This window comes from Scyliorhinus torazame, chromosome 4, assembly GCF_047496885.1.
Source record: "Scyliorhinus torazame isolate Kashiwa2021f chromosome 4, sScyTor2.1, whole genome shotgun sequence".
Lineage (NCBI taxonomy): Eukaryota > Metazoa > Chordata > Chondrichthyes > Carcharhiniformes > Scyliorhinidae > Scyliorhinus > Scyliorhinus torazame.
In genome coordinates, this window is record NC_092710.1 from 101,374,987 (window position 1) to 101,402,947 (window position 27,961).

Consider the following 27,961-nt stretch of genomic DNA (forward strand, 5'->3'; position numbering starts at 1 on the left):
TGCAGTGATGAGCTATAATTAATATCCTATTTTTGCACTAAGTGTTGAGTATTATGTGGGAGTGATTGTATCCCATAGCTTCAACTGAGGTATCTGATACTTAATATTTGTATGACAGGGCATCTTTCAAGATTTAAGTGCAATTCAGTTATGCAGACCAGGAAGATCTCTAATTTCTGGCATATCTATGTTAGTTTAGCTTTTTGAAGGAGAGGCAAGTGCACAATTGCTTTCGTCCATGAATAGATAAAAATCAGCTGCAGTTTCTACTTGTACTCAAGCCCATGATCAACTCAACCCCAGTGTTACTTCCCTGTGATGGATTAGTTCGCAAGTGCATTATCGGCTCTTTCTGCCTGCCTAATTGATCTTTTAATTGGCCTATTTCTGTTCCAAGACTCATTTCAGCCCCTAGAGCTTATTCCTGCATTCAATGAGATCATGACTGATATTGTTGCTCTTTCGGCACCGGAGTCGCCAATTAATGTTGCCAATTAATAAAGATGCTCTTTAGAGTCGGCAGGTATCAAATGATACACCACAAGGCTTTACCGGATATCGATCAAAGGACCACACAACCAGTTAGTCAATTCAAGTTCAAAGATGGTTTATTTACACACAAGGATTATTTCGACATGCAACATAGAACACTACAAGTTAAATTACACCTAACAGCTACAGTAATCTATATTTAACTTCAGGGCAACCGGCTCTACCAGATGGGCAAGGCCTTTGTCCGGATCTTGCGTGGCTGGGTGGAAGAAGTCGCTCTGTTTCTGCTGGGCTCATCTGTCTGGTAGCTATCGTTGGTCTTGAACTTGTCTGCCTGGTCGTTATGCTGCACTTGGGTTGGCATAGGCCAGATCCAAGAGAGACCGAGCACATGGCTGCGTCTCGTCTTATCCCTCTGGGATTTTGCGCTCTTTGGAGCGGTCCTGAACTTGGACCCAATAATTCGACAGGCTTCGATCACTGCCTTCGATTTTGGCCAATAAAGGGGTGGGTGCCTTGATGGCTGGGCGTGTCCTTAGCAGTCATTGACCATGGCTGTTTGGGCTCCCTGAGTAAAGGGAGTGGAGCCGCTTAGTCAGTATCTGTATCGGTTACCTGAGTACAGTTCTTTTGTCCTGGGGAAATGGGCCATTAGAATGCAAATGATCAGGGGTTTCGATTGCGTCGAGCTATCTGGGTTGCAAATACACACACAAGCTCTGAGTCTGTCTGAGTCCTGGGTTGGCCATACTTCCCATGGTCCTTTGCAGGTGGCCATCTGAGATGGCTACAATATGTGACTTAGTCAAGATGTCCTTCCTTGCCCCATAATCCCTTTCCTGTGGATGACAATTTATTAATCACAGATTTAAAATTAACAATTGATCTGGCATTAATTGCCATTTGCAGAAGACTTGCAGACTTCTACCACCTTTCGTATAACTTCACTCCTCAAATACCTTTGGACTATGGACTTTGAACTTATCATCTCCAGCCAGTGGAAATAATTTTTCTCTGTCTCACCTACCTGTTCCCCTAAATATCTTGAAATTTTCATCAAATCACACCATAAATAACCATCTAGTCTCCAGGGAATACAACACTAGTTTGAATAGTTTATCCTAATATGTTAACCCTTGGAGTCCAGGTATGTATAACCAGAGTTTTATTATTGTTGTGAAGCATGGTATTTGTATTCCATATCTCGAGATATAGAGACCAGCATTCCATTAGCTTTCAGATTATTTTCTGTACCTCTTCCATGACATTTTAATAATCTATGTACCTGGACCCCAAGACTTTTTGGACCTCCACTGCTGTTTGCAGTTTAATATTTAGGAAGTTTCCTGTTCTGTACTTATTGGTCCAAAATGGATGATGTCACATTTTCCTACATTGAAATCCATTTTTCATGGTCTTGCCTATTAATTTTTGTCTTTCAAAATCTCTTTGTAATGTTACATTTTGATCTATAGAGCTTACAGTGCCACCTATCTTTGTGTCATTGGTAAATTTAGTTGTGTGTCTTCCTAAGCTGTCAGTAGAAGTGATGAATAGTTGAGGCTCCAACAACGATCCCTTGTGGAACACGACAAGTTACATCTTTCCTTTTAGAGGTCCTAGCATTATCCCTACATTGGCTATAAGTTTCTGCTCGGCAATTCTGCGTTGTCACTCGTCCTGAAGGCCGCCTTGGAGAACGCTTACCCGGAGATCAGAGGCTGAATGCCCTTGACTGCTGAAGTGTTCCCCGACTGGAAGGGAACATTCCTGCCTGGTGATTGTTGCGCGATGTCCGTTCATTCGTTGTCGCAGCGTCTGCATGGTCTCGCCAATGTACCACGCTTCGAGACATCCTTTCCTGCAGCGTATGAGGTGGACAACGTTGGCCGAGTCGCACGAGTATGTACCGCGTACCTGGTGGGTGATGTTCTCACGTGTAATAGTGGTATCCATGTCGATGATCTGGCACGTCTTGCAGAGATTGCCATGGCAGTGTTGTGTGGTGTCGTGGTCACTGTTCTGAAGACTGGGTAGTTTGCTGCAAACAATGGTTCGTTTGAGGTTGCGCGGTTGTTTGAAGGCAAGTAGTGGGGGTGTGGGGATGACCTTTGCAAGATGTTCATTGTCATCAATGACGTGTTGAAGGCTGTGAAGAAGATGACGTAGTTTCTCCGCTCCGGGGAAGTACTGGACGACGAAGGGTATTCTGTCAGTTGTGTCCCATGTTTGTCTTCTGAGGAGGTCGGTGCAGTTTTTCGCTGTGGCGCGTTGGAACTGTCGATCGATGAGTCGAGTGCCATATCCCGTTCGTACGAGGGCATCTTTCAACGTCTGTAGATGTCTGTTATGCTCCTCCTCGTCTGAGCAGATCCTGTGTATACGGAGCGCTTGTCCATAGGGGATGGCTTCTTTAATGTGTTTCGGGTGGAAGCTGGAGAAGTGGAGCATCGTGAGGTTATCCGTGGGTTTGTGGTAAAGCGAAGTGCTGAGGTGACCGTCCTTGATGGAGACGAGTGTGTCCAAGAATGCAACTGATTTTGGAGAGTAGTCCATGGTGAGTCTGATGGTTGGATGGAACTTATTAATGTCATCGTGTAGTCGTTTCAGTGATTCTTCGCCGTGGGTCCAAAGGAAAAAAATGTCATAAAACCGCAGCAAACTACCCAGTCTTCAGAACAGTGACCATGACACCACACAACCCTGCCATGGCAATCTGCAAGACGTGCCAGGTCATCGACATGGATACCACTATTTCACGTGAGAACACCACCCACCAGGTACGCGGTACATACTCGTGCGACTCGGCCAACGTTGTCTACCTCGTACGCTGCAGGAAAGGATGTCCCGAAGCGTGGTACATTGGCGAGACCATGCAGACGCTGCGACAACGAATGAACGGACATCGCGCAACAATCACCAGGCAGGAATGTTCCCTTCCAGTCGGGGAACACTTCAGCAGTCAAGGGCATTCAGCCTCTGATTTCCGGGTAAGCGTTCTCCAAGGCAGCCTTTAGGACGCGCGACAACGCAGAATCGCCGAGCAGAAACTTCTAGCCAAGTTCCGCACACATGAGTGCGGCCTCAACCGGGACCTGGGATTCATGTCGCATTACATTCATCCCCCACCATCTGGCCTGTGAAATCCTACCAACTGTCCTGGCTTGATACAATTCACACCTCTTTAACCTGGGGTTACCCCATCTCTGGATCTGTAAAGATTTAATCACCTGCTAATGCTCGCATTCCAAGCATTGTTTGGCATCTTTGAATCTGTCTATATATGTGTTTCTGGAACATACCTCTTCATTCACCTGAGGAAGGAGCAGCGCTCCGAAAGCTAGTGACATCGAAACAAACCTGTTGGACTTTAACCTGGTGTTGTAAGACTTCGTACTGTATTCCTGCACTGTCACTGAATCAAAATCCTGGAGCGCCCTCTCTAACATTGCTGTGGATGTATCTACGCCACAGGGACTGTAGCAGTTCAAGAAAGCAAATCATCACCACCTTCTCAAGGGTAATTAGGGATGGGGGATACATGCCAGCCCAGCCAATGATATCCATGTCCTGTGAGCAAATTTTAAAACAAAGGAAGATAAAATAGCATGAAAGAGCAACAAATCCCCAGGACAGATGGTTTCCATTCCAGTGTTTTAGAGGAAGCAGATGAGAACATTAGGGCATCCATAAAGTCCTCTCAATTTAGGAGCCATTCCTTTAGATCAGAGAGAACCAGTATGAATTTGTTTATGTCATGTCTAATGAATCTGACTTAATTTCTTGAAAAAGGTGACATTGCAATGGGTCGTGGAATGTCCGTTGATGTTAATAATCAAATGCCTTTGAGAAGTTCATAAAGTTCTTCATTTAAAAAAAAACTCAGCTCAAGTTGAATGCCAAGGATTTGAAGGCAAATCATTGACCTAATAATAAAGGGATCGGGATTATGAGGAGAAGACAGGAGAATGGGGATGAGAAAACCTATCAGCCACGATGGAATGGCGCAGCAGCCTCGATGGGCCAAGCGGCCTAATTCAGCTCCTATATGGGTAGCACAGTGGTTAGCACTGTTGCTTCACAGCTACAAGGCCCCAGGTTCAATTCCCGGCTTGGGTCAGCAAAGACGTGCTGTGAGGTGATTTGGATATTTTGAATTCTCCCTCTGTGTACCCGAACAGGCGACTAGGGGCTTTTCACAGTAGCTTCATTGCCTACTTGTGACAATAAAGATTATTATAGAGAGAGCCGGGACAGCGAAAACAGCGCCGGAGGAGAGAGCCGGGACATTTAAAAAGCGCGGGAGGAGAGAGCCGGGACAGCGAAAACAGCGCTGGAGGAGATAGAGCCGGGACAGCAAAAACAGCGCCGGAGGAGAGAGCCGGGAGATTTTAAAAGCGCGGGAGGAGAGATCCGGGACAGCGAAAACAGTGCTGGAGGAGAGAGAGCCGGGACAGCAAAAACAGCGCCGGAGGAGAGAGCCGGGAGATTTAAAAAGCGCGGGAGGAGAGAGCCGGGACAGTGCTGGGAGAGGTGAGTGCACAAAAGGTGTGGCAGGAGTGCCTTTAGACACGGAGTGCTGATTGGAACAGAGTGCATCTGAGTTTAGGTGAGTGACTGAGTTTGGGTGAGTGGCGAAAGAGGGCTGTGTTTTTGTTGGTGTTCGGGTTTATCCTTGAGGTTCTATAAAGAAATTTTTAAAAATATATATATTTAAATTAATTAACTAGTTGAATATGGCTGGACAGGTGATGTGCTGTTGCTGTATGATGATGGAACTGGTGGATCCCATTGAGACCGTCAGTGACCACATCTGCAGCAAGTGTTGGCTGCTCGAGGAATTTCGGCTCAGAATTGATGAGCTGGAGACGGAGCTGCACACACTGCGGCACATCAGGGAGGGGGAACATTACCTGGACGCTTTGTTTCAGGAGGCAGTCACACCCGGTAGAATAAGTTCTGTTAATTCGGACAGTGGTCAGGGACAGAGTGGTGTGACTGCAAGGGAGGCAGGTAGGGGGATCCTGAGTTTAGGAGTTGAGGAGCCTCAGCCCTTGACCTTGTCCAACAGGTATGAGGTACTTGCTCCCTATGTGGATGAGGACGAGGGCTGTAGGGAGGATGCGTTGACTGACCACTGCACCGTGGTACAGGAAGCCATTCAAGAGGGGGGAGCAAAAAGACAAGTGGTAGTTGCAGGGGATTCTATAATTAGGGGGATTGATGGCATCCTTTGTAAGCCAGATGGAGAGTCCCGCATGGTATGTTGCCTGCCCGGTGCCAGGGTGAGGGACATCTCTGATCGGCTTGAAAGGATTTTGGAGAGGGAGGGGGAGGATCCAGTTGTTGTGGTCCACGTTGGGACTAACAACATAGGTAAGACTAGGAAAGAGGACCTGTTTGGGGATTATCAAACACTAGGGACTAAATTAAAGAACAGGTCCTCCAGGGTTATAATCTCTGGATTACTACCCGAGCCACGTGCCAATTGGCATAGGGTTGAGAAAATTAGGGAAGTTAACACGTGGCTAAAGGAGTGGTGCGGGAAAGAGGGATTCCATTTCATGGGGCATTGGCATCAGTACTGGGGCAGGAGGGACCTGTACCGTTGGGACGGTCTTCACCTGAACCATTCTGGGACCAGTGTTCGAGCGAATAGGATAAATAGGTTAGTCACAGGGACTTTAAACTAGCAAGTTGGGAAGTGTAAAGCTATGGACAGTATAATGGTTAATGGAGATCAAGGCAGCAGGTTACGTGACAGGTTATTATGTAGAGATATGGGTTCAAAGACAAGGAAAATTAGGAGAAAGGGTAAGAGGAAAAATAAATTGCGAAAAGTTACTGATCAAGGTGTTAGGATTCATAACAAAGACATAAAAAACAGCATAAGTGTACTTTACCTGAATGCTCGTAGTATACAAAATAAGGTAAATGAGTTGATGGCGCAAATCATCGTGAATGACTATGATTTAGTGGCCATTTCTGAAACATGGTTAAAAGATGGTCACGACTGGGAGTTAAATATCCAAGGGTATCAGACTATACGAAAGGATAGAATGGACGGTAAGGGGGGTGGTGTAGCTTTGTTGTTTAAGGATGGCATCCGGGCAATAGTAAGGGATGATATTGGTGCTATGGAGGACAAGGTTGAATCAATTTGGGTGGAAATCCGGAAGAGTAAGGCGAAAAGGTCACTGATAGGAGTAGTCTATAGGCCACCAAATAGTAACAGGATGGTAGGGCAGGCAATAAGCAAAGAAATAACGGATGCATGTAGAAATGGTACAGCGGTTATCATGGGAGATTTTAATCTGCATATCGATTGGTTTAATCAGGTTGGTAAAGGCAGCCTTGAGGAGGAGTTTATAGAATGTGCCCGGGATAATTTCCTGGAACAGTATGTAATGGAACCTACAAGGGAACAAGCGGTCCTAGATCTGGTCCTGTGTAATGAGGCAGGATTGATTAATGATCTCATAGTTCGGGATCCTCCTGGAAGGAACGACCACAATATGGTGGAATTTAAAATACAGTTGGAGGATGACAAGGTAAAATCACACACTAGTTTGTTGTGCTTAAACAAAGGCGATTACAATGGGATGAGAGAAGAACTAGCTACGGTAGACTGGGAGCAAAGACTTCATAGTGAAGCAGTTGAGGAACAGTGGAGAACCTTCCAAGCGATCTTTCACAGTGTTCAGAAAAGGTTCATACCGACAAAAAAGAAAGACGGTAGAAAGGGGAAAAATCGACCATGGATGTCTAAGGAGGTGAGGGAGAGTATCAAATTGAAGGAAAAAACATACAAAGTGGCAAAAGTTAGTGGGAGACTAGAGGACTGGGAAGTCTTTAAGGGACAACAGAAAGCTACTAAAAAAGCCATAAAGAAGAGTAAGGTAGACTATGAAAGTAAACTGGCTCAGAACATAAAAGCAGATAGTAAAAGCTTCTACAAATATATAAGACAAAAAAGAGTGGCTAAGGTAAATATTGGTCCTTTGGAAGATGAGAAGGGAGATTTAATAATAGGAGACGGGGAAATGGCTGAGGAGCTGAACAGGTTTTTTGGGTCAGTCTTCACAGTGGAGGACACAAATAACATGCCAGTGACTGATGGAAATAAGGATATGATAGGTGAGGACCTTGAGATGATTGTAATCACTAAGGAGGCAGTATTGGGCAAGCTAATGGGGCTAAAGGTAGACAAGTCTCCTGGCCCTGATGGGATGCATCCCAGAGTGTTAAAAGAGATGGCTAGGTAAATTGTAAACGCACTAGTGATAATTTATCAAAATTCACTAGACTCTGGGGTGGTCCCAGAGAATTGGAAAGTAGCAAACGTGACACCACTGTTTAAAAAAGGAGGTCGGCAGAAAGCGGGTAATTATAGGCCGGTAAGCTTAACTTCGGTTGTAGGGAAATTGCTGGAATCTATCATTAAGGAGGAAATAGCGGGGCACCTGGAGGGAAATTGTCCCATTGGGCAGACGCAGCATGGGTTCACAAAGGGTAGGTCGTGTCTGACTAATTTGGTAGAATTTTTTGAGGACGTTACCAGTGCAGTAGATAACGGGGAGCCAATGGATGTGGTATATCTGGATTTCCAGAAAGCTTTTGACAAGGTGCCACACAAAAGGTTGCTGCATAAACTAAAGATGCATGGCATTGAGGGTAAAGTGGTAGCATGGGTAGAGGATTGGTTAACTAACAGAAAGCAGAGAGTGGGGATAAATGGGTGTTTCTCTGGTTGGCAACCTGTAACTAGTGGGGTCCCTCCAGGATCAGTGTTGGGCCCGCAGTTGTTCACAATTTACATAGACGATTTGGAGTTGGGGACCAAGTGCAATGTGTCAAAGTTTGCAGACGACACCAAGATGAGTGGTAAAGCAAAAAGGGCAGAGGATACCGGAAGTCTGCAGAAGGATTTGGATAGGTTAGGTGAATGGGCTAGGGTCTGGCAGATGGAATTCAATGTTGCCAAGTGTGAGGCTATCCATTTTGGGAGGAATAACCGCAGAATGGATTATTATTTAAACAGTAAGATGTTAAAACATGCTGCTGTGCAGAGGGAACTGGGTGTGCTGGTGCACGAGTCGCAAAAAGTTGGTGTGCAGGTGCAACAGGTGGTTAAGAAGGCTAATCGAGTTTTGTCTTTCATTGCTAGAGGGATGGAGTTCAAGACTAGTGAGGTTATGCTGCAATTGTACAGGGTGTTGGTGAGGCCGCATCTGGAGTATTGTGTTCAGTTTTGGTCTCCTTACCTGAGAAAGGACATATTGGCACTGGAGGGAGTGCAGAGGAGATTCACTAGGTTGATCCCAGAGTTGAGGGGATTAGATTATGACGAGAGGTTGAGTAGACTGGGACTGTACTCATTGGAGTTTAGAAGGATGCGGGGGGATCTTATTGAGACATATAAAATTATGAAGGGAATAGATAGGATAGATGCGGGCAGGTTGTTTCCACTGGTCGGGGAAAGCAGAACTAGGGGGCATAGCCTCATAATAAGGGGAGGTAGATTTAGGACGGAGTGTAGGAGGAACTTCTTCACCCAAAGGGTTGTGAATCTCTGGAATTCCTTGCCCCGTGAAGCAGTTGAGGCTCCTTCTTTAAACGTTTTTAAGAAAAAGATAGATGCCTTTCTAAAGAATAAAGGGATTCGGGGATATGGTGTAAGGGCCGGAGAGTGGAGCTGAGTCCACAAAGATCAGCCATGATCTCGTTAAATGGCGCAGCAGGCTCGAGGGGCCAGATGGCCTAATCCTGTTCCTAGTTCTTATGGTCTAATGCTAGTCATTAAGACCGAGATTATTATTCAATCCATCAAATCTGTGTTGGCAAACTAAAGAGCAGTCCAATCCGTCTCATTCGCCTGCTCTATCCCCACAGCTCTACAGCAAGTTTATTTTCCTCAAGTGCTTATCTAATTTCCTTTAAAATCATTTATTGTCTCTGTTTCCATCACCCACATAGGCAGCGAGTTTCACATTCATCAGTTACTAAGCAAAAACGTTCTTCCTCACACACACCACCCCTCCATATATCTTGCCCCAAATTTTAAAACTGTGCCCTCTAGTCCTTGTACCATCATCAAGTAGGAACAGTTCTTATTTACCAAATCTAAACTTGTCAAGCCAGTCAGTCCGGGTCATCACTGATGTCAGACCAAACAGCACATCCTGCTGGAGTTTCCTGTTTTTAAATTAAAGGTCAGCTGCTTGATCTTAAAAGCATTAACCGTCCATGGACAAAAAATGGCAAACAGGTTCAAGGAAATTAAAAGGGGGAAAGGGATTAAACCGGAGAATCCTGATAATGTTTACTTGCATCTGCTGCCCTTGCCTTCCTGGTGGTAGATGTCCTGGGTTTGGAAGGTCCTGCCAAAGAAGCTTTGGTGAGCTACTGCAGGGCATCTTGTATATCATGCACACTGCTGCCATTGTCCGTTGGTGGTGAAGTGAGTAAATGTTGATGATGGATGGAGATGCCATTCAAGCAGACTGCTTTGCCTTGGATAGTGTCAAGCTTCTTGAATGTTTTTGGAGCTGCACTAATCTAGGAAAGTGGAGAGTATTTCATGAAACTCCTGACTTGTGCCTTGCAGATGGTATATGGGCTTTGGGGAGTCAGATGGTGAGTCACTCACAGAATTCCCAGCCTCTGGACTACCCATGTAGCCACATATATTTATATCGCTGGTCTAGTTCAGTTTCTGGTCAATGGTAACTTCCAGGATGATGGTGAGAGATTCAGAGGTGGTAATGCCACTGAATATCAAGGAGAGATGGTTAGATTGTCTCTTGGTGGAGATGGTCATTGCACTTGTGTGGTGTGAATGTCACTTATCAGCCCAAGCCTGAATAATGGCCAAGTCATCATGCGTGTGGATGTGGTCTGCTTCATTATACAAAGACTCGTATACTGATACTGAACATTATACAATCACCTGCAAACATCCCCACTTCTGACCCTGTGATAGAGGGGAGGTCATTGAAACAGCTTTAGATGGTTGGCCTATGACATTCCCCTCTGGGATTCCTACAGTGACACCCCTGGGCTGAATGATTGATTTCCAACAACCACAACTGTTTTCCTCTGTGCTATGACTCCAACCAATGGAGATTTTTCTCCCCGAGACCCATCACCTTTGCTTTTGCTAGGGCTCCTTAATCCCACACCTGGTCAAATGAGGCCTTAATGTCAAGAGCAGTCTCTTTCACCTCACCTCTTGGGTTCAGCTCTTCTATCCATGTTTGGACCACGGCCGTAATGAGGTCGGGTGAGTGACCTCAGCTCTTGTTACTTTTGGTGAATCCCTGCCTATGGTTCAGTTTTAGTTTCCTTGGAATTTCCAGAATGCCAAACTCTTTCTCTTCTGGAAACACTAGAAAAAATAATTATTCAGCATGTCCATTAGTTATTTCCTTATTATTATTCATAATGTGATTGTTGTTAGTTTTCAAGAGGCTCAGATTGTTATAGCCGCTTTGTGTCTCTGGTTAGCACTGTTGTTTCACAGCGCCAAGGTCCCAGGTTCGATTCCTGCTTGGGTCACTGCTTGCACGTTCACCCCGTGGGTTTTCGCCGGGTGCTCCGGTTTCCTCCCACAAGTCCCAAAAGACGTGCTTGTTCGGTGATTTGGACATTCTGAATTCGCCCTCCGTGTACTCGAACAGACGAATGGTGTCATATTTGCCAGATTTCTATTCTCTGGCCCCTGCACTAATGGAAGCCTGTGGCAAACCTTTCTGCTATCTCCGATCCCAGGCTGCTTCCCTTTAGAATCCTGGGAGGCAAGCCATCTGGAACTGGTGACTTAACCACCTAAGTACACCCGCCATTCCCATCCATCCTGCCTATTCATTTTCACCCCATTATTAGCTCTATATCTATATCTATTTCTACCTATATTTTGCTAGTGTCCTCTTTCTAGTAAAAGCAATGCCCAAGGTGTCTCTCCTCTTTGTCCCTTCCCAGCTATTACTAACTGCTCACTATTTATATGCTGGCTCATGATTGTCTGATCATCCACCTCATGACTGCTAAGGGAGATTGTTAAGTCCCAAAATGGCTGCTTTGTTTATCCACATTGAAAGCAATACAGCCTTCCAAAGTAATTCATTGCACCATTGCATGTGAGCACAGATATTTAAGCGAATGTGGCATATTATACTGTTTTAAAATAGCAAAATTAACTTGAGATTTCATTTAAGTAAATAATAAATACCAATGTTTATTTCATGTGATACTAAGAATTGTAATATATATTCTGTGCTACTTTTTATTTTCCTTTTCTAGGTTCTGAACTCGCCTTTCCCCCTGCTGTCCATGATTGTACAGTCTGCAGTAAAACCTTTCAGATTCTTTATAAAAATGAAGAAATCATGGTTAATGACGTGTTACTCCTCAAAGTTAAAATGTTGCTTGATAGCAAGAAGGTAAAAAATAATTTAACTTTAGATTCTACTTTAACATTTTCGTTAAATTTCAATTAACTAACATTGGATAAAGTAAAGTATTTTAAGCTTGATTTATGTTGTTATCCAAAAACAACAACTTTATTTATAAAATGCCTTTAATGTAGAAAATCATCCTAAGGAGTTACATGTAAGAAACTGATACGATGAAGGTGATGGAAACCTTGCTCATAGAGTGGGTTTTAAGTAGGGTATGAAGTTAAAGGAGGACATGTCTAAGAAAAGGCCAAAATGGCTAAGATCTTATCCAAAATAAAGGGGAGAGGAGGGAGTAAATCAGGTGACTAGAGGCTAGTTAATCTAACATTTATTTGTTTGTGGGATGTGAGCACATTGGCAAGGCCAGCTGCAGACAATGGCAATGGATAAATAAATTCTCACCTGGAAAAATCTTGGTTAATAAGGGATCACCAGCATAGATTTGTTCAAATCATGTTTTGGCTTCCTGATTGAATTAATTGATAAACCGAGAAGTTGCAGAAAGTAGTGCAGCGGATGATATATAAGTGGACTTTAAAATACATTAAATAAAGTACCATACCAAATTTATTTCATTTATCAATTTGATCCATTTGTGGCACTATATTGCCTCAATAGATGATCGCATCATAAAGAATACCCACTTGAAACACACTTGGACTATAAACTCACTGAAGCAGAGGTGGTTTGGCAGTGCAATTAATGATGCTGCCAAACGCATAATAAATCTCTCTGAAGGAGAGGAATTTGTTCTCGCATGTGGCTTCAATTTTGATGTACATTTATCCCACATCAAACGGGAAGAGATATTTTCTGAGTTTAAGCTCCTCTATTCTCGGCTATCCTGCCACAAACCAGCGTCCACTGAAAATGCTGAATCCTTGAAAGCCTGTCTAGCTGACCTAGTGCATACATATTGCAGGATACTCATTGACTTGGCCGATTTTTACATGCAGCAAAAATATCTGGTAACATTGCCAGACCTCAAGGCCAATCCAGAAATACACATCTATAAGGTCGACAAAGGGGCTGGAATAATCCTCATGAACAAGCGTGACTACATTGATAAATTGCACATTGTTTATAATGATGGGTCCAAATTTATATCTATTGGACACGCCGCTAAGCATAACTGCTCAGCCCTGGTCAAAAGCAAGTTGCAAAAATGCCTGTTGGACTTGCATAAGCATAACAAGCTGCCGGTTTGTGTATATGCTGAATTTGTCCTGAAGGCTCGTTGTATTCACAGGGGCATGGACTGCTCAAGATGGACAAAAATGATGTCCCTCTATGCCCTGTCTTATCTATGCTGGTTTTGCACATGAATTGGCCAAATGGTTGAGCAAATTTCTACAATCAGTCAATCAGTTCTAAGCAGGTTTTCCACAGAGCAGTGAAGGAATTTCCACATTTTTGAAGCCCATATAGGATGTGCACATCGATAGCAATGCCATGTACATGGGCTCATTTGACTTTGCTAGCCTATTACCTAATGTTCCACTGGGTCACAATATCATGGTGGTCTAGATCCATCCCCCCTTGTCTGAACCTGTATTATGAACTCAGCAACTTGCACCTGGGCATCACACTTTAGGAAGGATGTCAAAACCATGAAGAGGGTGCAAACGGGATTTACTAGAATGGTACCAAAATGGTATCTGGAGAGACGGTTGATTTCATTAGAACTAAGAAAGCTCAAGGAAGATTTAATAGAGGTGTTCAAAATGATAGGGGCTTTGATAGATTAGACATTGGCAGGAGGATCAATAACCAAGGGACGGATGGTAAATGAGGAGAAAAGCTTTACACGGTCATTAATATCTGAAAGGCCAGTGGAAGCAAATTGTTATGTCATAAGATCATAAGAAATAGGAGTAGGCTAGTCCACCGATTGAGCTTGTTCTGCCGTTCAATGAGATCATGGCTGATCTGATGTGCCATTGAATCTGCATTTCAGCCTGCCCCCCCCTCAACCTTTGACCCTCTTCTCGATCAAAAATCTGTCTAACTTAGTCTTTGTAAGAATCTTTCCTGTTTATTTCCTTTGCTCCCGATATATTTTATTTGATTATTTTTGATCCATTGACCCAAATGTGATTTTAAGCAGAGGAGTTAAGCTGAAGTAGCTTGCTTGTCAGGACATCGTGTTTTGGAGAGGAAAAACAGACTTGTTGGCGCTGAGTGAATCTTAGGAACCGGTTTTGGAGGATGTTGATTCGATTGGTGGGTTGGCCAGGGACAATGTTAGAACCATGGAACTCATACAGTGCAGAAGGAAGCACGAGAACTCGGGGGCATAGCCTCAAACTAGGGGGGAGAAGATTTAGGACTGAGTTGAGGAGGAACTTCCTGCTCAGTGAAGCAGTTGAGGCTACCTCGTTGACTGTCTTTAAGGCAAAGATAGATAGATTTTTGAACGGTAAAGGAATTAAGGGTTATGGTGAGCAGGTGGGCAAGTAGAGCTGAGTTCACAAAAAAGATCAGCCATGAAAAGGGGGAGGACCAATTAGGGATCAAAAAGGGAACTTGCACATGGAGGCAGTAGACCTGGCTGAGGTATTAAATAAATACTTTGCACCTGTCTTTACTTTAAAAAAAAAAAAAAATTTTAATTAAAGTTCTGCAAAGTTTTTCATAATAAATAGTAATAATCCTAACACAGCAAAGTAGAGTGAACATTAACATAGTGCAAAAAGAGAATATATAATAGCAATTGACTAGACGTGACCCGACGCGCCTCAGTCTTCCCACACCCTCCCAACGGAGCACTCACTCCCACTCCCCTATGGGTCGCTGCTGCTGCTGACGTTTTAATTTTCCCTGAGAAGCCATTGGACGGTATTATGCCCCCGCTCAACAGCAGCAGCTCTGTACACTTGGCAAAATTATTTACACACATAAGTAGGCATCTGTTCGTGGTGTTGTCGTCCCGTGCTTCTCCCAGACGGAGTTCCCTGCCGTTGTCGTCTCGTTCCACTTCTGCGGCCCTCCCGTTTTCCTGTTCCTGTGGACGTTAAGTTTGTTAACGTTACCCTGCCCCCCCCCCCCCCCCCCCCCCCCTGGCGCTCCTCTATTGTTCCCTGTCTCTTCCCTCTACCCCCCTCTCCCAGCTCCTGCCTCCCCCCTGTGGTTCGCCTTTCCTTCCTCTTAGATTTAGCTGTCCCACCCCACCCCACCCCCTTCCCGGTCTATCTCTCCCTCTCATGCTTTGGCTACTCTCCCCTGTTTCTTGGCTACCTGGCTATTCTTCTGCTTGTTTGTTGGCCACAAACGGGTCTCGGAACAATTGGGTGAATGGCTCCCACGTTCTGTGGAAGCCGTCGCCTGACCCTCGGATGGCGAATTTGATTTTCTCCATTTGAAGAGATTCCGAGAGGTCGGGCAGCCAGCCTGCAACTTTGGGTGGTGCTGCTGACCGCCAGCTGAACAGCATTCTTCGGCGGGCGATCAGGGAGGCAAAGGCAAGGGCATCCGCCCTCCTCCCCAGGAATAGATCTGGCTGGTCTGAAACCCCGAAGACCGCCACTTTCGGGCATGGCCCCACCCTCACCCCCACCACCTTGGACATTGCCTCGAAGAAGGCTGTCCAGCACTGCACCAGTCTGGGGCAGGACCAGAACATGTGGGCGTGGTTGGCTGGGCCTCCTTGGCACCGCTCACATCTGTCCTCTGCCGCCGGGAAGAACCTACTCATATGGGTTCTTGTTAAGTGGGCTCTATGTACCACTTTTAGTTGCGTCAGGCTGAGCCTTGCGCACGTGGAGGTGGCATTGACCCTATGCAGTGCATCGCTCCAGAGTCCCCACCCTATTTCAATCCCCAGGTCCTCCTCCCACTTCATTCTTGTTGCGTCCAGTACGGTGTCGGCCCCTTCTACCAGTCGGTCATACATGTCGCTACAGTTTCCTTTATCTAGTATGCTTGCGTCCAGTAACTCTTCCGGTAGTGTCTGTCGTGGTGGTTGTCGGTATGTCCCTGTCTCCTTTCGTAGCAAGTTTTTTAGTTGCAGGTCACCTTAGCTCGTTCCCCCTGGCTAGCTGGAATTTCTCTGTCAGTTCGCCGAGTGTTGCGATCCTGCCATCCGTGTATAGGTCCCTGACTGTCAGTGTCCTTCTGTCCTGTCCCCACCTTTTGAAGGTGGTGTCAGTCAGCGCTGGTGTGAATCTATGGTTGTTGCAGATGGGAGCTTTACTCGACATTCTGGTCAAGCCAAATTGTTGCCGTAGTTGGTTCCAGGACTGGAGGGTGGCTGTTACCACCAGGCTGCTGGGAGTGTTTTTTGGGTGGGGATGGGAGGGCTGCCGTGACGAGGGCCTGGAGGGAGGTCCCCATGCAGGAGGCCTCTGCCGCGCGCACCCATTCGGCTTCTGGCTCCTTGATCCATCCCCTTATTCGCTCGGCCATCGCCACCCAGTGGTAAAGTTGTAGGTTTGGGAGGGCAAGCCCCCCCCCCCCCCACCCTGGATATAGTTTTTTTAAGACCTTCTTTGGGAGCCGAGCATTCTTCCCTCCCCATACGAACGCCATGATTAGTTTGTCTACTGCTTTGAAAAAGGCCTTGGGGATGTTGATCGGGATGGATCTGAATAGGAATAGGTACCTGGGCAGCACGTTCATTTTGATCGTCTGGACTCTCCCCGCGAGGGAGAGTGGGAGTGTGTTCCATCTTTGCAGGTCCTTTTTTACTTCCTCTGTCAGACTGGTGAGGTTCCATTTGTGGATCCCTTTCCAGTCATGGGCTATTTGGATCCCCAGGTAGCGGAATTTGTTTCAGGCTTGTTTAAGCAGCAGTCCCGTTAGGGCTGCCCCACCTACTTGTGGGTGTACCGGGAAGATCTTGCTTTTGCTCATGTTGAGTTTGCCGCACAAGAAGGCACCAAACTCTTTCAGGAGCGCGATGATTCCGTCCATGCTGCTCTGTGGATCCGAAATGTAGAGGAGCAGGTCATTTGCATTGAGTGAGACTCTGTGCTCTCTGCCTCCCCCTTCTGATCCCCCTCCAGCTTTTTGCTGTTCTGAGCGCGTTTGCTAGTGGTTCGATCGCTAGAGCGAACAGCAGCGGGGACGGTGGGCATCCTTGTCTGGTGCCCCTGTGCAGCTGGAAGTATCGGGAGTTGGTATTGTTGGTCCGTACGCTCGCCATGGGAGCGTTGTATAGGAGCTTTACCCAGGATGTGAACCTTGTTCCAAGCCCAAACTGCTCCAGTAACTCTGAAGTATTTCCACTCGACTCTGTCGAAGGCCTTTTCTGCATCTAGGGAGACGATCACCTCCGGTGTTCTCTCCCCGGAGGGGGTCATTATCACGTTCAGCAGGCGCCTGATATTCGAGATGAGCTGTCTACCTTTGACAAAGCCCGTCTGGTCCTCTGCGACCACCTCAGGGACACAGTCTTCTAACCTTTTGGCTAGGGTTTTGGCCCGTATTTTGGCATCTGCATTCAGCAGTGAGATGGGTCTGTATGACCCACATTCCTTTGCGTCTTTGTCTTTCTTAGGGATCAGCGAAATTGAGGCCTGTACTAACGTGGGCAGCAGTGTGCCCCTCGCTAGCGAGTCTGAACATCTCCCGCAGGTGCGGGGCCAGTGCTGTTGTAAATCTTTTGTAGAAATCCGCCGGGAACCCCTTTGGGTCCCAGCGCTTTCCCCGCCTGCATGGAGCTAATGCTGTCCATGATCTCTTCAAGTGCTGGTGGTGCTTCCAAGCCCTGTTTTTTTGCCCTCCCCCATGACTGGAATGTCCAGTCCATCAAGGAACCGTTTCATCCCAGACTCTCCCATTGAGAGCTCTGAGGTGTACAGCCCTTGGTAGAAGGCCTTGAAGATTTTGTTGATCTTTTCTGGTTCTGTTTCTAGCGTGCCTCTGGTATCCCTGATTTGTGCAATTTCCCTGGTGGCTGCCTGCTTTCTCAGCTGGTGTGCCAACAGGCGGCTGGCTTTGTCTCCGTGTTCATATAGGGTCCCACGTGCCTGGAGGAGTTGGTGTACTGCTTTCCTAGTGGAGAGGATGTCAAAGTTCCTTTGTAGCTCTTTCTTCTCCGCCAGGACCTCTACGGTGGGGGCCTCGGAGTATTTACGGTCTACCTCCAGTATGGAGTCGACCAGCTGCTGCCGAGCCACCCTTTCCTTTGAAAGCGATGATTTCCCCTCTTAGTACAGCCTTTAGTGGTTCCCAGAGCGTGGAGGGTGAGACCTCCCCGTTCTGGTTGTTCTCCGTGTACTCTGCAATGGCCCGTGATAACCTTTCGTTGAAGGCCTTGTCCGCTAGTAGGGCGAGGTCCAACCTTCATGTGGGGTGTTGGGCCCTGCCCGCCTCCAGCCTCACGTCCATGTAGTGTGGAGCGTGGTCTGATATCACAATTGCGGAGTATTCCACCTTGCCTATCCCCGGAAGCACCGTTTTCCCTCCCACAAAGAAGTCAATTCTGGTGTATACGTTGTGTACTGGGGAGAAGGAGAATTCCTTCTCCCCTGGGTGGGCGAACCTCCAGGGGTCCACCACTCCCATCTGCTCCATAAAGTGACTGAGTTCCCTTGCCATGCTTGAGGTTTTCCCCGTTTTGGGGTTTGATCTGTCTGCCTTTGGGTCCTGTGCACAGTTGAAGTCCCCCCCATGATTAGTCGATGCGTCGCTATGTCAGGGATTTCTGCCACGGTCTTCTTGATGAAGTTCGTGTCGTCCCAGTTGGATGCGTACACGTTAACTAGTACTACCGGTGCCCCATCCAGGGCCCTGCTGACCATGACATACCTTCCCCCAGGGTCCGTAACCTTCTTTGTCGCCCTAAACATCGTCCTCTTGCCGATCAATATCACCCCCCCCCCTAGCCCTTGTTCTATAGCAGGAATGGTAGGTTTGTCCCACGCAGCCCTTTCTTACCCGCAGTCGGTCCTGCTCTCTCAGGTGTGTCTCTTGGAGGAAGACTATGTCGACCCTCATATTTCTTAGGTGGCTGAGGACTCTGGATCTCTTTACTGGGCCGTTGAGTCCCCTTACGTTCCAGGTGACTATCCTGGTGGGGGGCCTCTGCCCCCTTGCTCCTGTGGGATTAACCATACTTACCTGGTGGACGTGCCCCTGGCCTCCGGGGTTTCCCTTTGTTAGGGGGCCATCCAGGATGGCCGCTGTCACTGCTCTCTCCATGCGGTCGGGTCTCTGCGCTCCAGGGTTTCCCTTTGTCCCTGGGGCACCCGACATGGCCGCCCACTGTGCGTCCGCCATGCGGGTAGTCCCTGAACTCTGGGGTCTCCCTTCGCCCAGAGACCGTACTGGGTCTGAAGCGGCCCCTCGGGCAGTGGTTTGTTCTTTGTTCAGGTTGCGCTCGCCGTGGCGGGGGCGGGGTGGCCTGGCATTGCCTCCCCCCCCCCACCGTCGTCGGCGTGCTGTTGCCCCCTGCCAGGGGCCCCTCATTTCTACCTTCGCTGGTGGTTTTCTAGCCCGTGTTCCTCGACAAACTTGTTTGTTTCGGCAGGGGCTGTAAAGAAGTATTCTCTTTCTTTGTATGTGACCCAGAGTTTCGCTGGTACAGCATACCAAACCGCACGTCACTCTTGTGAAGAGCTGCTTTCGCTCACGTCAGTCGCTGGTTTCTCCAGCTCCTTGATGGTCGCCTCTTGGGCTTCCAGTTTCTTCCCTCGGGCGTCCAATTTCTCCTCTGCTCTGCCCAGGGCCTGCTGCATATCCGTTCAGGGCCTTGGCCATTGCTGCCTGCACTGCGGCCTCTATGTCTGCCCAAGCCTCTGCCTTGTTTACCTGCTGATGTTCCCTCAGCGCATCGGCAAAGGCTGCCTTCCAGTTCCAGCTCCCCCCTGGCCCCGGGGGAGACTGCACCTGTCTGCCCAGCTCTTTTTGATGCGGCGATACTTCTGTTCTGCCGCTTTGTTCACTGATTGGCTTGTGTGAACTGGCTTGCGCATAGCCCCGTCTGCCTTTGGTGCTCCTTCTCCCTCTGCTTTGGCTCCCTTCTGGCATTTCCCCTCCCCCCATTTATTTATGTATCTATTTATTTTCTTTCTTTCCCCCCCTCCCTTCCCTTTTTCTTCTCCCCTCCCTTCTCTCCTTTACCACTTTATTTTTCCTCTTTTATAAAATTATTCTCAGGTGAGCTTGTTTTGGGTGAGAACAAGAAAAGTGCAAAAATATTTTTTTTTTTAAAGTTTAAAAGTTTTCTTTTCAGAGTTGTTTTTGCAAAAGTTCTTTTTTCCTTCCTTTTCCCTCACTCACCCAGGTCGAGAGAGAGGATTCTGGTCCGGAGTCCCTCTTTGTTCCTGCCCCCTGGTGGTTGCCGCCGGGGTGGGGGTCGGTCGGTCAGTCCCCGCTGCTCGGTCCGGGCCGCCGCTTGTCGCACCCTGCGCTCTCCTGCTGGGGGGGAGGAGTGGGGTGTCGGTCGCTCCTCCGTTCCTTCCTCCCTGCAGGTTCGGCCCCTGCTTCGGTCCTGGCTGCCGCTTCAGTCCTGGCCACCGCTTGTCCTGCTCTGTGCTCTGCTGTCGTGTGGGGTGCGCCGCCGCCGGATCGGTCCTCTCCCGAGGGCCCAGTTCCCCTGCTCCCGATTTCACGGGAAACTTTAAAAAAAAAAAAAAAAACAATTTAAATCCGGAGGCCCCCTGAAAAAGCCCCGACTTCGTGGAACTGCGGGAGCCTTTTTGCTGCGACCGCTCCGCTCACAAACGCCACCAGAAGTCCCGCACCTGTCTTTACTAAGGAGGTAGATGCTACCCAGGCTATGGAGACCGACGAGAAAACTTTGTCTCCAGAAGAGTTCATAATTAATAAGGAGAAAGTGTTGAATAGACTGCTCGTGCTTAAAGTTGTTACAACGAAGATTTATTTGAATTAAGATTTTTGAGTTCACTTGTTTGCGATAACACCCCAATTGTACAGTAAGAAGTCTTACAACACCAGGTTTGTTTCAAATCACGAGCTTTCGGAGCACTGCTCCTTCCTCAGGTGAATCAGGGATTCCTAAGATGAAAAGATAATAAAGCACGTAGTACTCTGGGCTTTGTTAATGGGGGCAACAGCAAGGAGGTTATGCTGAACTTAATACAGACATTAGTTAGACTTCATCTGGAATAATATGCACAGTTCTGGGTGCCACAGTATAGGAAGTATGTGAACGTATTAGAGAGAGTGTGGAAGAGATTTACAAGAATGGTTACAGGAATGAGAAACTTCAGTTATGAGGATAGATTGAAGAGGTTGGGAAAGGCAGGGTAAGAATTGGCAAGTCATGTTGCAGCTGTATAGAATCTTAGTTAGGCCACACTTGGAGTATACTGTTCAATTCTGGTTGCCACACTACCAGAAGGATGTGGAGGCTTTAGAGAGGGTGCAGAAGAGATTTACCAGAATGTTGCCTGGTATGGAGGGCATTAGCTATGAGGAGCGGTTGAATAAACTCAGTTTGTTCTCACTGGAACGAAGGAGGTTGAGGGGAGACCTGATAGAGGTCTACAAAATTATGAGGGGCATAGACAGAGTGGATAGTCAGAGGCTTTTCCCCAGGGTAGAGGGGTCAATTACTAGGGGGCACAGGTTTAAGGTGAGAGGGGCAAGGTTTAGAATAGATGTACGAGGCAAGTTTTTTACGCAGAGGGTAGTGGGTGCCTGGAACTCGCTACCGGAGGAGGTGGTGGAAGCAGGGACGATAGTGACATTTAAGGGGCATCTTGACAAATACATGAATAGGATGGGAATAGAGGGATACGGACCCAGGAAGTGTAGAAGATTGTAGTTTAGTCGGGCAGCATGGTCGGCATGGGCTTGGAGGGCCGAAGGGCCTGTTCCTGTGCTGTACATTTCTTTGTTCTTTGTTTGTTTGTTCTCCTTGGAGAGATGGCGGCTAAGAGAAGATTTGAGAGAGATGTTCAAACTCATGATGCTGGACAGAGTAGATAGAGGGAAACGGTTCCCTCTTGTAAAAGGACCAAGAACGAGAGGACACGGATTTAAAGTGATTTGCAAAAGAAGCAAATCTGATGGAAGAAAAAACTTTTCCACGTTAGTGGTTTGGGACTGGAATGCACTGCCTGATAGTATGGTGAAGGTAAGTTCAATCGAGGCATTTAAGAGGACATTAAATGATAACTCGAATAGAATGTTCAGGGGTATGGGGGAAAGGCAGGGGAATGGCATTAAGCCATGATGCTCATTTGGAGAGTCGGTGCAGACACGATGAGCCAAATGACAGCCTTCTGAGAGTCTGATTCATGTTATTTTTTGAGGTCTTTCTGGGGAGGGCACATATTATAATTCCCACAGCATTTTAAGAATTTGTCTTAACTATCAAATGCTTCGGTCCCGGGTCACTGTCCATGTGGAGTTTGCACATCCTCCCCTTGTCTGCATGGGTCTCAACCCCACAACCAAAACGATATGCAGGGTAGGTGGATTGGCCATGCCAAACTGCTCCTTAGTTGGAAAAAATATTGGGTACTCTAAATTTAATTTTAAAAACACAATCAAATGCTAATTATATAATGTATTTAATTTTATAAAAGTTTTAAACTTTTTGTGTTGCAGATTATGCTACCATACCTGCCTTGTTAAGACACCTATTAATGAATTACTTATTACTTTTTTGTCTCACAATCAAGGCTGTCTGTCTATTTAACTAATCTGGCTAGTTTCCAATAATGCAGGTTTAGTTCTTTTAAATAGCTTTTGTCAATGTAGCACAAAATGCTAAATAACATTAATTTGGACTAAAAATGATAGTCACACTAAAACTATTGATTTTGAAACTATCAACAAAGGCACCGGATCCAGATAAGCTGCCTCCAAGGATATTGAAGGAAGTTAGAATGGAAATTGCAGGGGTGCTGATCATATTCTTCCAATCTTCTCCAGACTCAGGAGAGGTGCCAGAGGACTGGAGAATTGCAAATGTTATACCCCTGTTTAAAAAAGATCGTAAGGATAGTCCCAGCAATTACAGAGCAGTCAGTTTAACAACAATGGTGAGAAAACTTCTAGAAACAATTTTTTGGGATGGAATTAGTAGTCACATGGGAAAATATAGATTGACTAGGAAGAGCCAGCATGGATTTCTTTTTCTTTTAAAATATTTTTATTCACATTTTCAACTAACAGTATAACAGTTTGACATATAAGGCACATGGTATTCACAAAGTAGCAGCGTAAGTCTGTCTGATATTTACAAGCCAGTACGTGTCCTATATACAACAGTTTTTTTTTTACACGCTTTGTGGAAGCCCTTATCCGACCCTTGGATGGTGTACTTGATCTTCTCCAATTCAGAAATTCCGCCAGCCAGCCTGCAGCTCGAGGTGATGCTGCCGATCGCCAGCCGAGCATGATTCTCCGGCGCCCGATTAGGGATGCAAATGCCAGGGCGTCGGCCCTCTTCTCCATATGAAGGACTGGCTGTCTGATACCCTGAAGACAGCTACTATCGGGCACAGCTGCACCCTCACCCCCACAAACTTGGACGTTGTCTCGAAGAAGGCTGTCCAGAACCCGACAAGTCTGAGGCCATACCCTAAACATGTGGGCATGGTTGGCTAGGCCTCCCTGGCACTGTTGACATTTGTCCTCCACTTCCGGGAAGCACCTGCTCATTCGGGTTCTAGTCAGGTGGGCTCTGTGCACTACTTTAAACTGCATAAATCTAAGCCTAGCGCAGGAGGAGGTGGAGTGAGCCCTGCCTAGTGCTTCGCTCCAGAGTCCCCAACCCACTTCTGTCCCCAGTTCGTCCTCCCATTTCTGTCTAGTTTCGCCCTGTGATAGTTTTGCCCTGTTTAGTAACCGTTTGTATATGGTCCCACAGTTCCACCCCTCCTTATTGTCTGTGTTGAATAGCTCCTCCAGGAGAGTGTCTTTCGGGGCCCTGAGGTATCTTGCCATCTCCTTACGGAGAAAGTGTTTAATTTGGAGGTGCCTCAGCTCCTGGCTTGTCCATTGGTCCAGGCCCTCTGTCGGTTCGTTTAAGGTCTCAGGTCTGTCCCCTATGTAGAGGTCCCTAACTGCTAATATCCTCCTGTCCTGTCTCCACTTTTTAAAGATGGCGTTGAGCATGGCCGGTGGGAATTTGTAGTGAGGGACATGAAGGACATCTCGGTTCAGCCAAAATGTTGCCCCATTTGATTCCATGTCTTCAATGTGGCTACCACCACTGGGCAGGATGTGTGCTTTGATGGGGGGGATGGGAGCGCTGCCGTGGCGAGTGCTCGTTCCCTTGCAGGAGGACCCCAGCCTCACCCATTCCATGCTTGGTTCTCGTATCCATCCCCTCACCCTCTCGGCTGTGGCCGCCCAGTGGTAGTACTGTAGGTTCGATAAGGCTAGATTGTCCATATTTTTCTTCCTTTGCAGTATTGACATAGGTATCCTCTGGTTCTTACCCCCCGATCTCTCTCCTCCCCCCCCACCCCCCAAACACCCCCCACACACACACACAAACGCCATAATCATTTTGTCTACTTTGTGGAAATAGGCCTTGGAGATGAAGATCGGTATGGATCTCACCAGAAAGAGAAACCTTGGTAGTATTTTCATTTTGATTGTCTGCACTCTCCCCGCCAGGGATAGCGGGAGTGTATTCCATCTCTGTAGGTCCTTTTTTACTTCCTCCGCCAGAGTGGTCAGGTTCCACTTGTGGATCCATGTCCTGTCATGGGCTACCTGTATCCCCAGGTAGCGGAATTTGTTTTGGGCTAGTTTGAATGGTAGGCCCTCCAGCTCTGTACCTCCACTGTTCGGGTTCACCGGGAATGCCTCGCTCTTGCCCAGGTTGACTTTGTAGCCCAAGAATGCTCCGAACTCTCTCAGAAGCTACATGATTGCTTTCAGGCAGTTCTGTGAGACGTAAAGGAGCAGGTCATCTGCATAGAGCAAAACTCTCATCTCTGCTGCCTCTTTGTATACCCTTCCAACGTTTTGCATCTCGCAGAGCAATCGCCAGTGGTTCAATTGCCAGGGCGAACAAGATCGGGGACAGTGAGTATCCCTGCCTTGTGCCTCTGTGCAGCTGGAAGTATTCAGAGCTGGTGGTGTTGGCCCGAACGCTAGCCGTGGAGGCATTGTACAGGAGTTTCACCCATGAGGTGAATCCTGTCCCTAGCCCAAACCTCTCCAGTGTCTCGATGAGGTACTTCCATTCGACTCGATCGAAAGCCTTTTTCTGCGTCCAGGGAGATGATCACCTCGGGCGTTCTCTCCCCGGAGAGGGCCACTATTACATTCAGCAGCCGCCTGATGTTCGCAATTAGCTGCCTACCCTTGACAAAGCCCGTCTGATCCTCTGTGACCACCTCTGATACGCAGTTCTCCAGTCTCTTGGCCAGAACCTTTGCGAGTATCTTGGCGTCTACATTCAGCAGTGAAATGGGTCTATATGATCCACATTCCGTCGGGTCCTTGTCTTTCTTGGGGATCAGTGATATTGTGGCTTGTGTGAGAGTAGGAGGAGGAATGCCCCTCGCCAGCCAGTCTGCAAACATGTCCCTTGGGTGTGGGGCCAGGGCTAGTGCGGATTTCTTATAGAAGTCCGCTGGGAACCCGTCAGGTCCTGGTGCCTACCCCCCCTGCATGGAGCTGATACTCTCCATGATCTCTCCCAGTCCTACTGGTGCTTCCAGCTCCCCCCGCCTATCGTCTCCCACGATTGTCATGCGCAGTCCATCGAGGAACCGTTTCATCTCCGCATCCTCGTCGGTGGGTTCGGAGGTGTACAGCCCTCGGTAGAATGTCTCAAATGTTTGGTTGATCCCTTTTTGTTCGATTATCATTCTGGCTCCGCAATCTTTTACCTGCGCTATTTCCCTCATGGCTACCTGCTTTCTCAGCTGGTGAGCCAGTAGGCGGCCAGCCATTCCCCGTGTTCATAGAAGGTTCCCCCGTGCCTGGCAGAGTTGATACACTACTTTCCTGGTGGATGGCAGGTTCAGTCCATTTGTAGCTTTTTCCTCTCCGCCAGAAGCTCTACGGTCGGGGCCTTGGAGTATTTTCTGTCGACCTCCAAGATCGAGTCGATCAGTTGTTGCTTGGCCACCCTCTCTTCCCTATCTCTTTGTGCCTTGTAGGCTATAATCTCTCCCTTAATCACCACCTTAGTGTTCCCCGAACGTGGAAGGTGAGACATCCCTGTTCCGGTTGTTTGTGGCCTGTGGTATTTTCTGGCAGAAGGCCTTTTCAACCAGTAGGTCCGTGTCCAACCTCTACTTGGGCACTGGGCACGGCCCATCTCCAACTTCACATCCATGTAATGTGGAGGATGGTCAGAGATAACTATCACAGAGTATTCTGATCTTACTATTCCTGGAAGCACCGCTTTCCCCACTGCAAAGAAGTCTATTTTCAAGAATTCCTTCTCCAGGGGTGTAGGAACTGCCACGGGTCCACTGCCCCCATCTGCTCCATAAATGTTGTCAGCTCACTGGCCATATCCATCCTTTTCCCCGATTTGGGGTTCGATCGGTCTGTCAATGGGTGATCAGTCGGTGCGTGTCAGTGTCGGGGATCCTCGCCATAGTCTTTTTTTATGAAGCCTGTGTCATCCCAGTTTGCCGCGTACACATTAACCAGTACTAATGGTGCCCCGTCTAGGGCACCGCTGACCATGACGTACCGTACCCCCTTGGCCTGTGACCGTCCTTGTTGCCGTGAACCTTGTTCTCTTACTAATCAATATGGCTTTGACAAAGGGTCACCTGGACTTGAAACGTTTGCTCTTTTCTCTCCCTACAAATGCTGCCAGACCTGCTTTGATTTTCCAGCATTTTCTCTTTGGTTTCAGATTCCAGCATCTGCAGTAATTTGCTTTTAATCAATATGGCAACTCCCCTAGCCCTCGTCCCGTAATACCAGTGATATGTCTGTTCCACCTAGTCCTTTCTTACCCGCAGTCGGTCCTTCCCCATTGGGTGTGTTTCCTGTAGAAGACTGTGTCAGCTTTCAGGTTTCTCAGATGGGCGAAGAGTCTGGATCTTTTCATCCGGCCGTTAAGTCCCCTAATGTTCCAGGCGACAATCCTGGTGGAGGGAGTTTACCCCCCCAGCCCCTGCGGGATCAACCATACTTATCTTGTGGATGTGCCCCTGCACTTCGGGGTTTCCCTTTGTTAGGGGCCTGTTCAAAATGGCCGTCGTTGCCGTTGTCACCATGAGGTCGGGCCCCTGCATTCCAGGGACTAGCTTTGACCAGGCGGCACCCAACATGGCTGCCAACAATGTGTATGCCACGTAGGTACGCCTCTGCGCTCCGCGGAGGGTTTCCCTTTGTCTCGGGCCCCTCCAAAGTGGCTCCCTTGTTTCCTCAGCTTGTTCTTTTCCTGCCAAGGCCTGTACGATATTCAGCTCATTTTTCCTTCTCTGTTCCCTTTTGTATCCGTTTCCCTCCTATTCCCTCCCCTGCCCCTTCTGTCCCTGTTTTTGCTCTTTCAGAGTCTTTCTCTGTATAACTCTCATCGTTGCAGTTCCTGTCCCTTGTCCAGGCCATTGGTTCTGACAAACTCATTCGCTTGCTCTGGAGAGTTAAAGTCATGCTCCTTCTTGTGGTATGTGACCCAGAGCTTGGCCGGGAACAGCAAACCGAAACGTACCCCCTTCTTGTCCAAGGCCAATTTCGCCTGATTAAACTCGGCCCTCCGTTCTGCTAGTTCTGCCCCAATGTGCTGGTAAATTCTGATTGTATGTCCTTTCCAGATGCTTGCTTTTGTTTGCCGTGCCCACCGCAAGATCCTTTCACGGTCCTGGTATCGATGGAACTTTGTGATAATTGTCCTCGGCTGCTGCCCGGCCTTGGGTTTCAGTCTCAGAGACCTGTGCGCTCTGTCGATCTCTGGGGGTTTGGGGAAGTTGTCTTTCACAACTAAGTTGCCCAGCAATTGGGCGACATAGTCTGTCGAGTCTTTGCCCTCAGTGCCTTTGGGCAGGTCATGATCCTGATGTTTTGTCTTCGGGACCTGTTCTTCTGGTCCTCGACTTTTCCCCTTAGGTTCCCCTGGGCCACCACTAACCTTTTTACCTCCGCCTCCAGGGCGACGATTCTGT

General features: G+C 47.6%; 1 protein-coding gene across 8 annotated transcripts in view; it reads left to right on the plus strand.

The window, feature by feature from the left end:
• Positions 1-27,961, plus strand: part of fam135a (family with sequence similarity 135 member A) — a 291,962-nt gene that overhangs the window by 100,447 nt on the left and 163,554 nt on the right. For 7 of the 8 annotated variants that reach the window (XR_011940623.1, XR_011940624.1, XM_072498374.1 and 4 more), the window contains one exon: positions 11,794-11,933. The exons of the other annotated variant lie outside the window; for it this stretch is intronic. Coding sequence is in view for 5 of the 7 variants with exons in the window: in XM_072498374.1 (XP_072354475.1) it covers positions 11,794-11,933 (140 nt within the window). In the remaining 2 variants the exon portion in view is untranslated. The remainder of the gene's footprint in view (positions 1-11,793; positions 11,934-27,961) is intronic. 8 annotated transcript variants of the gene reach the window in all.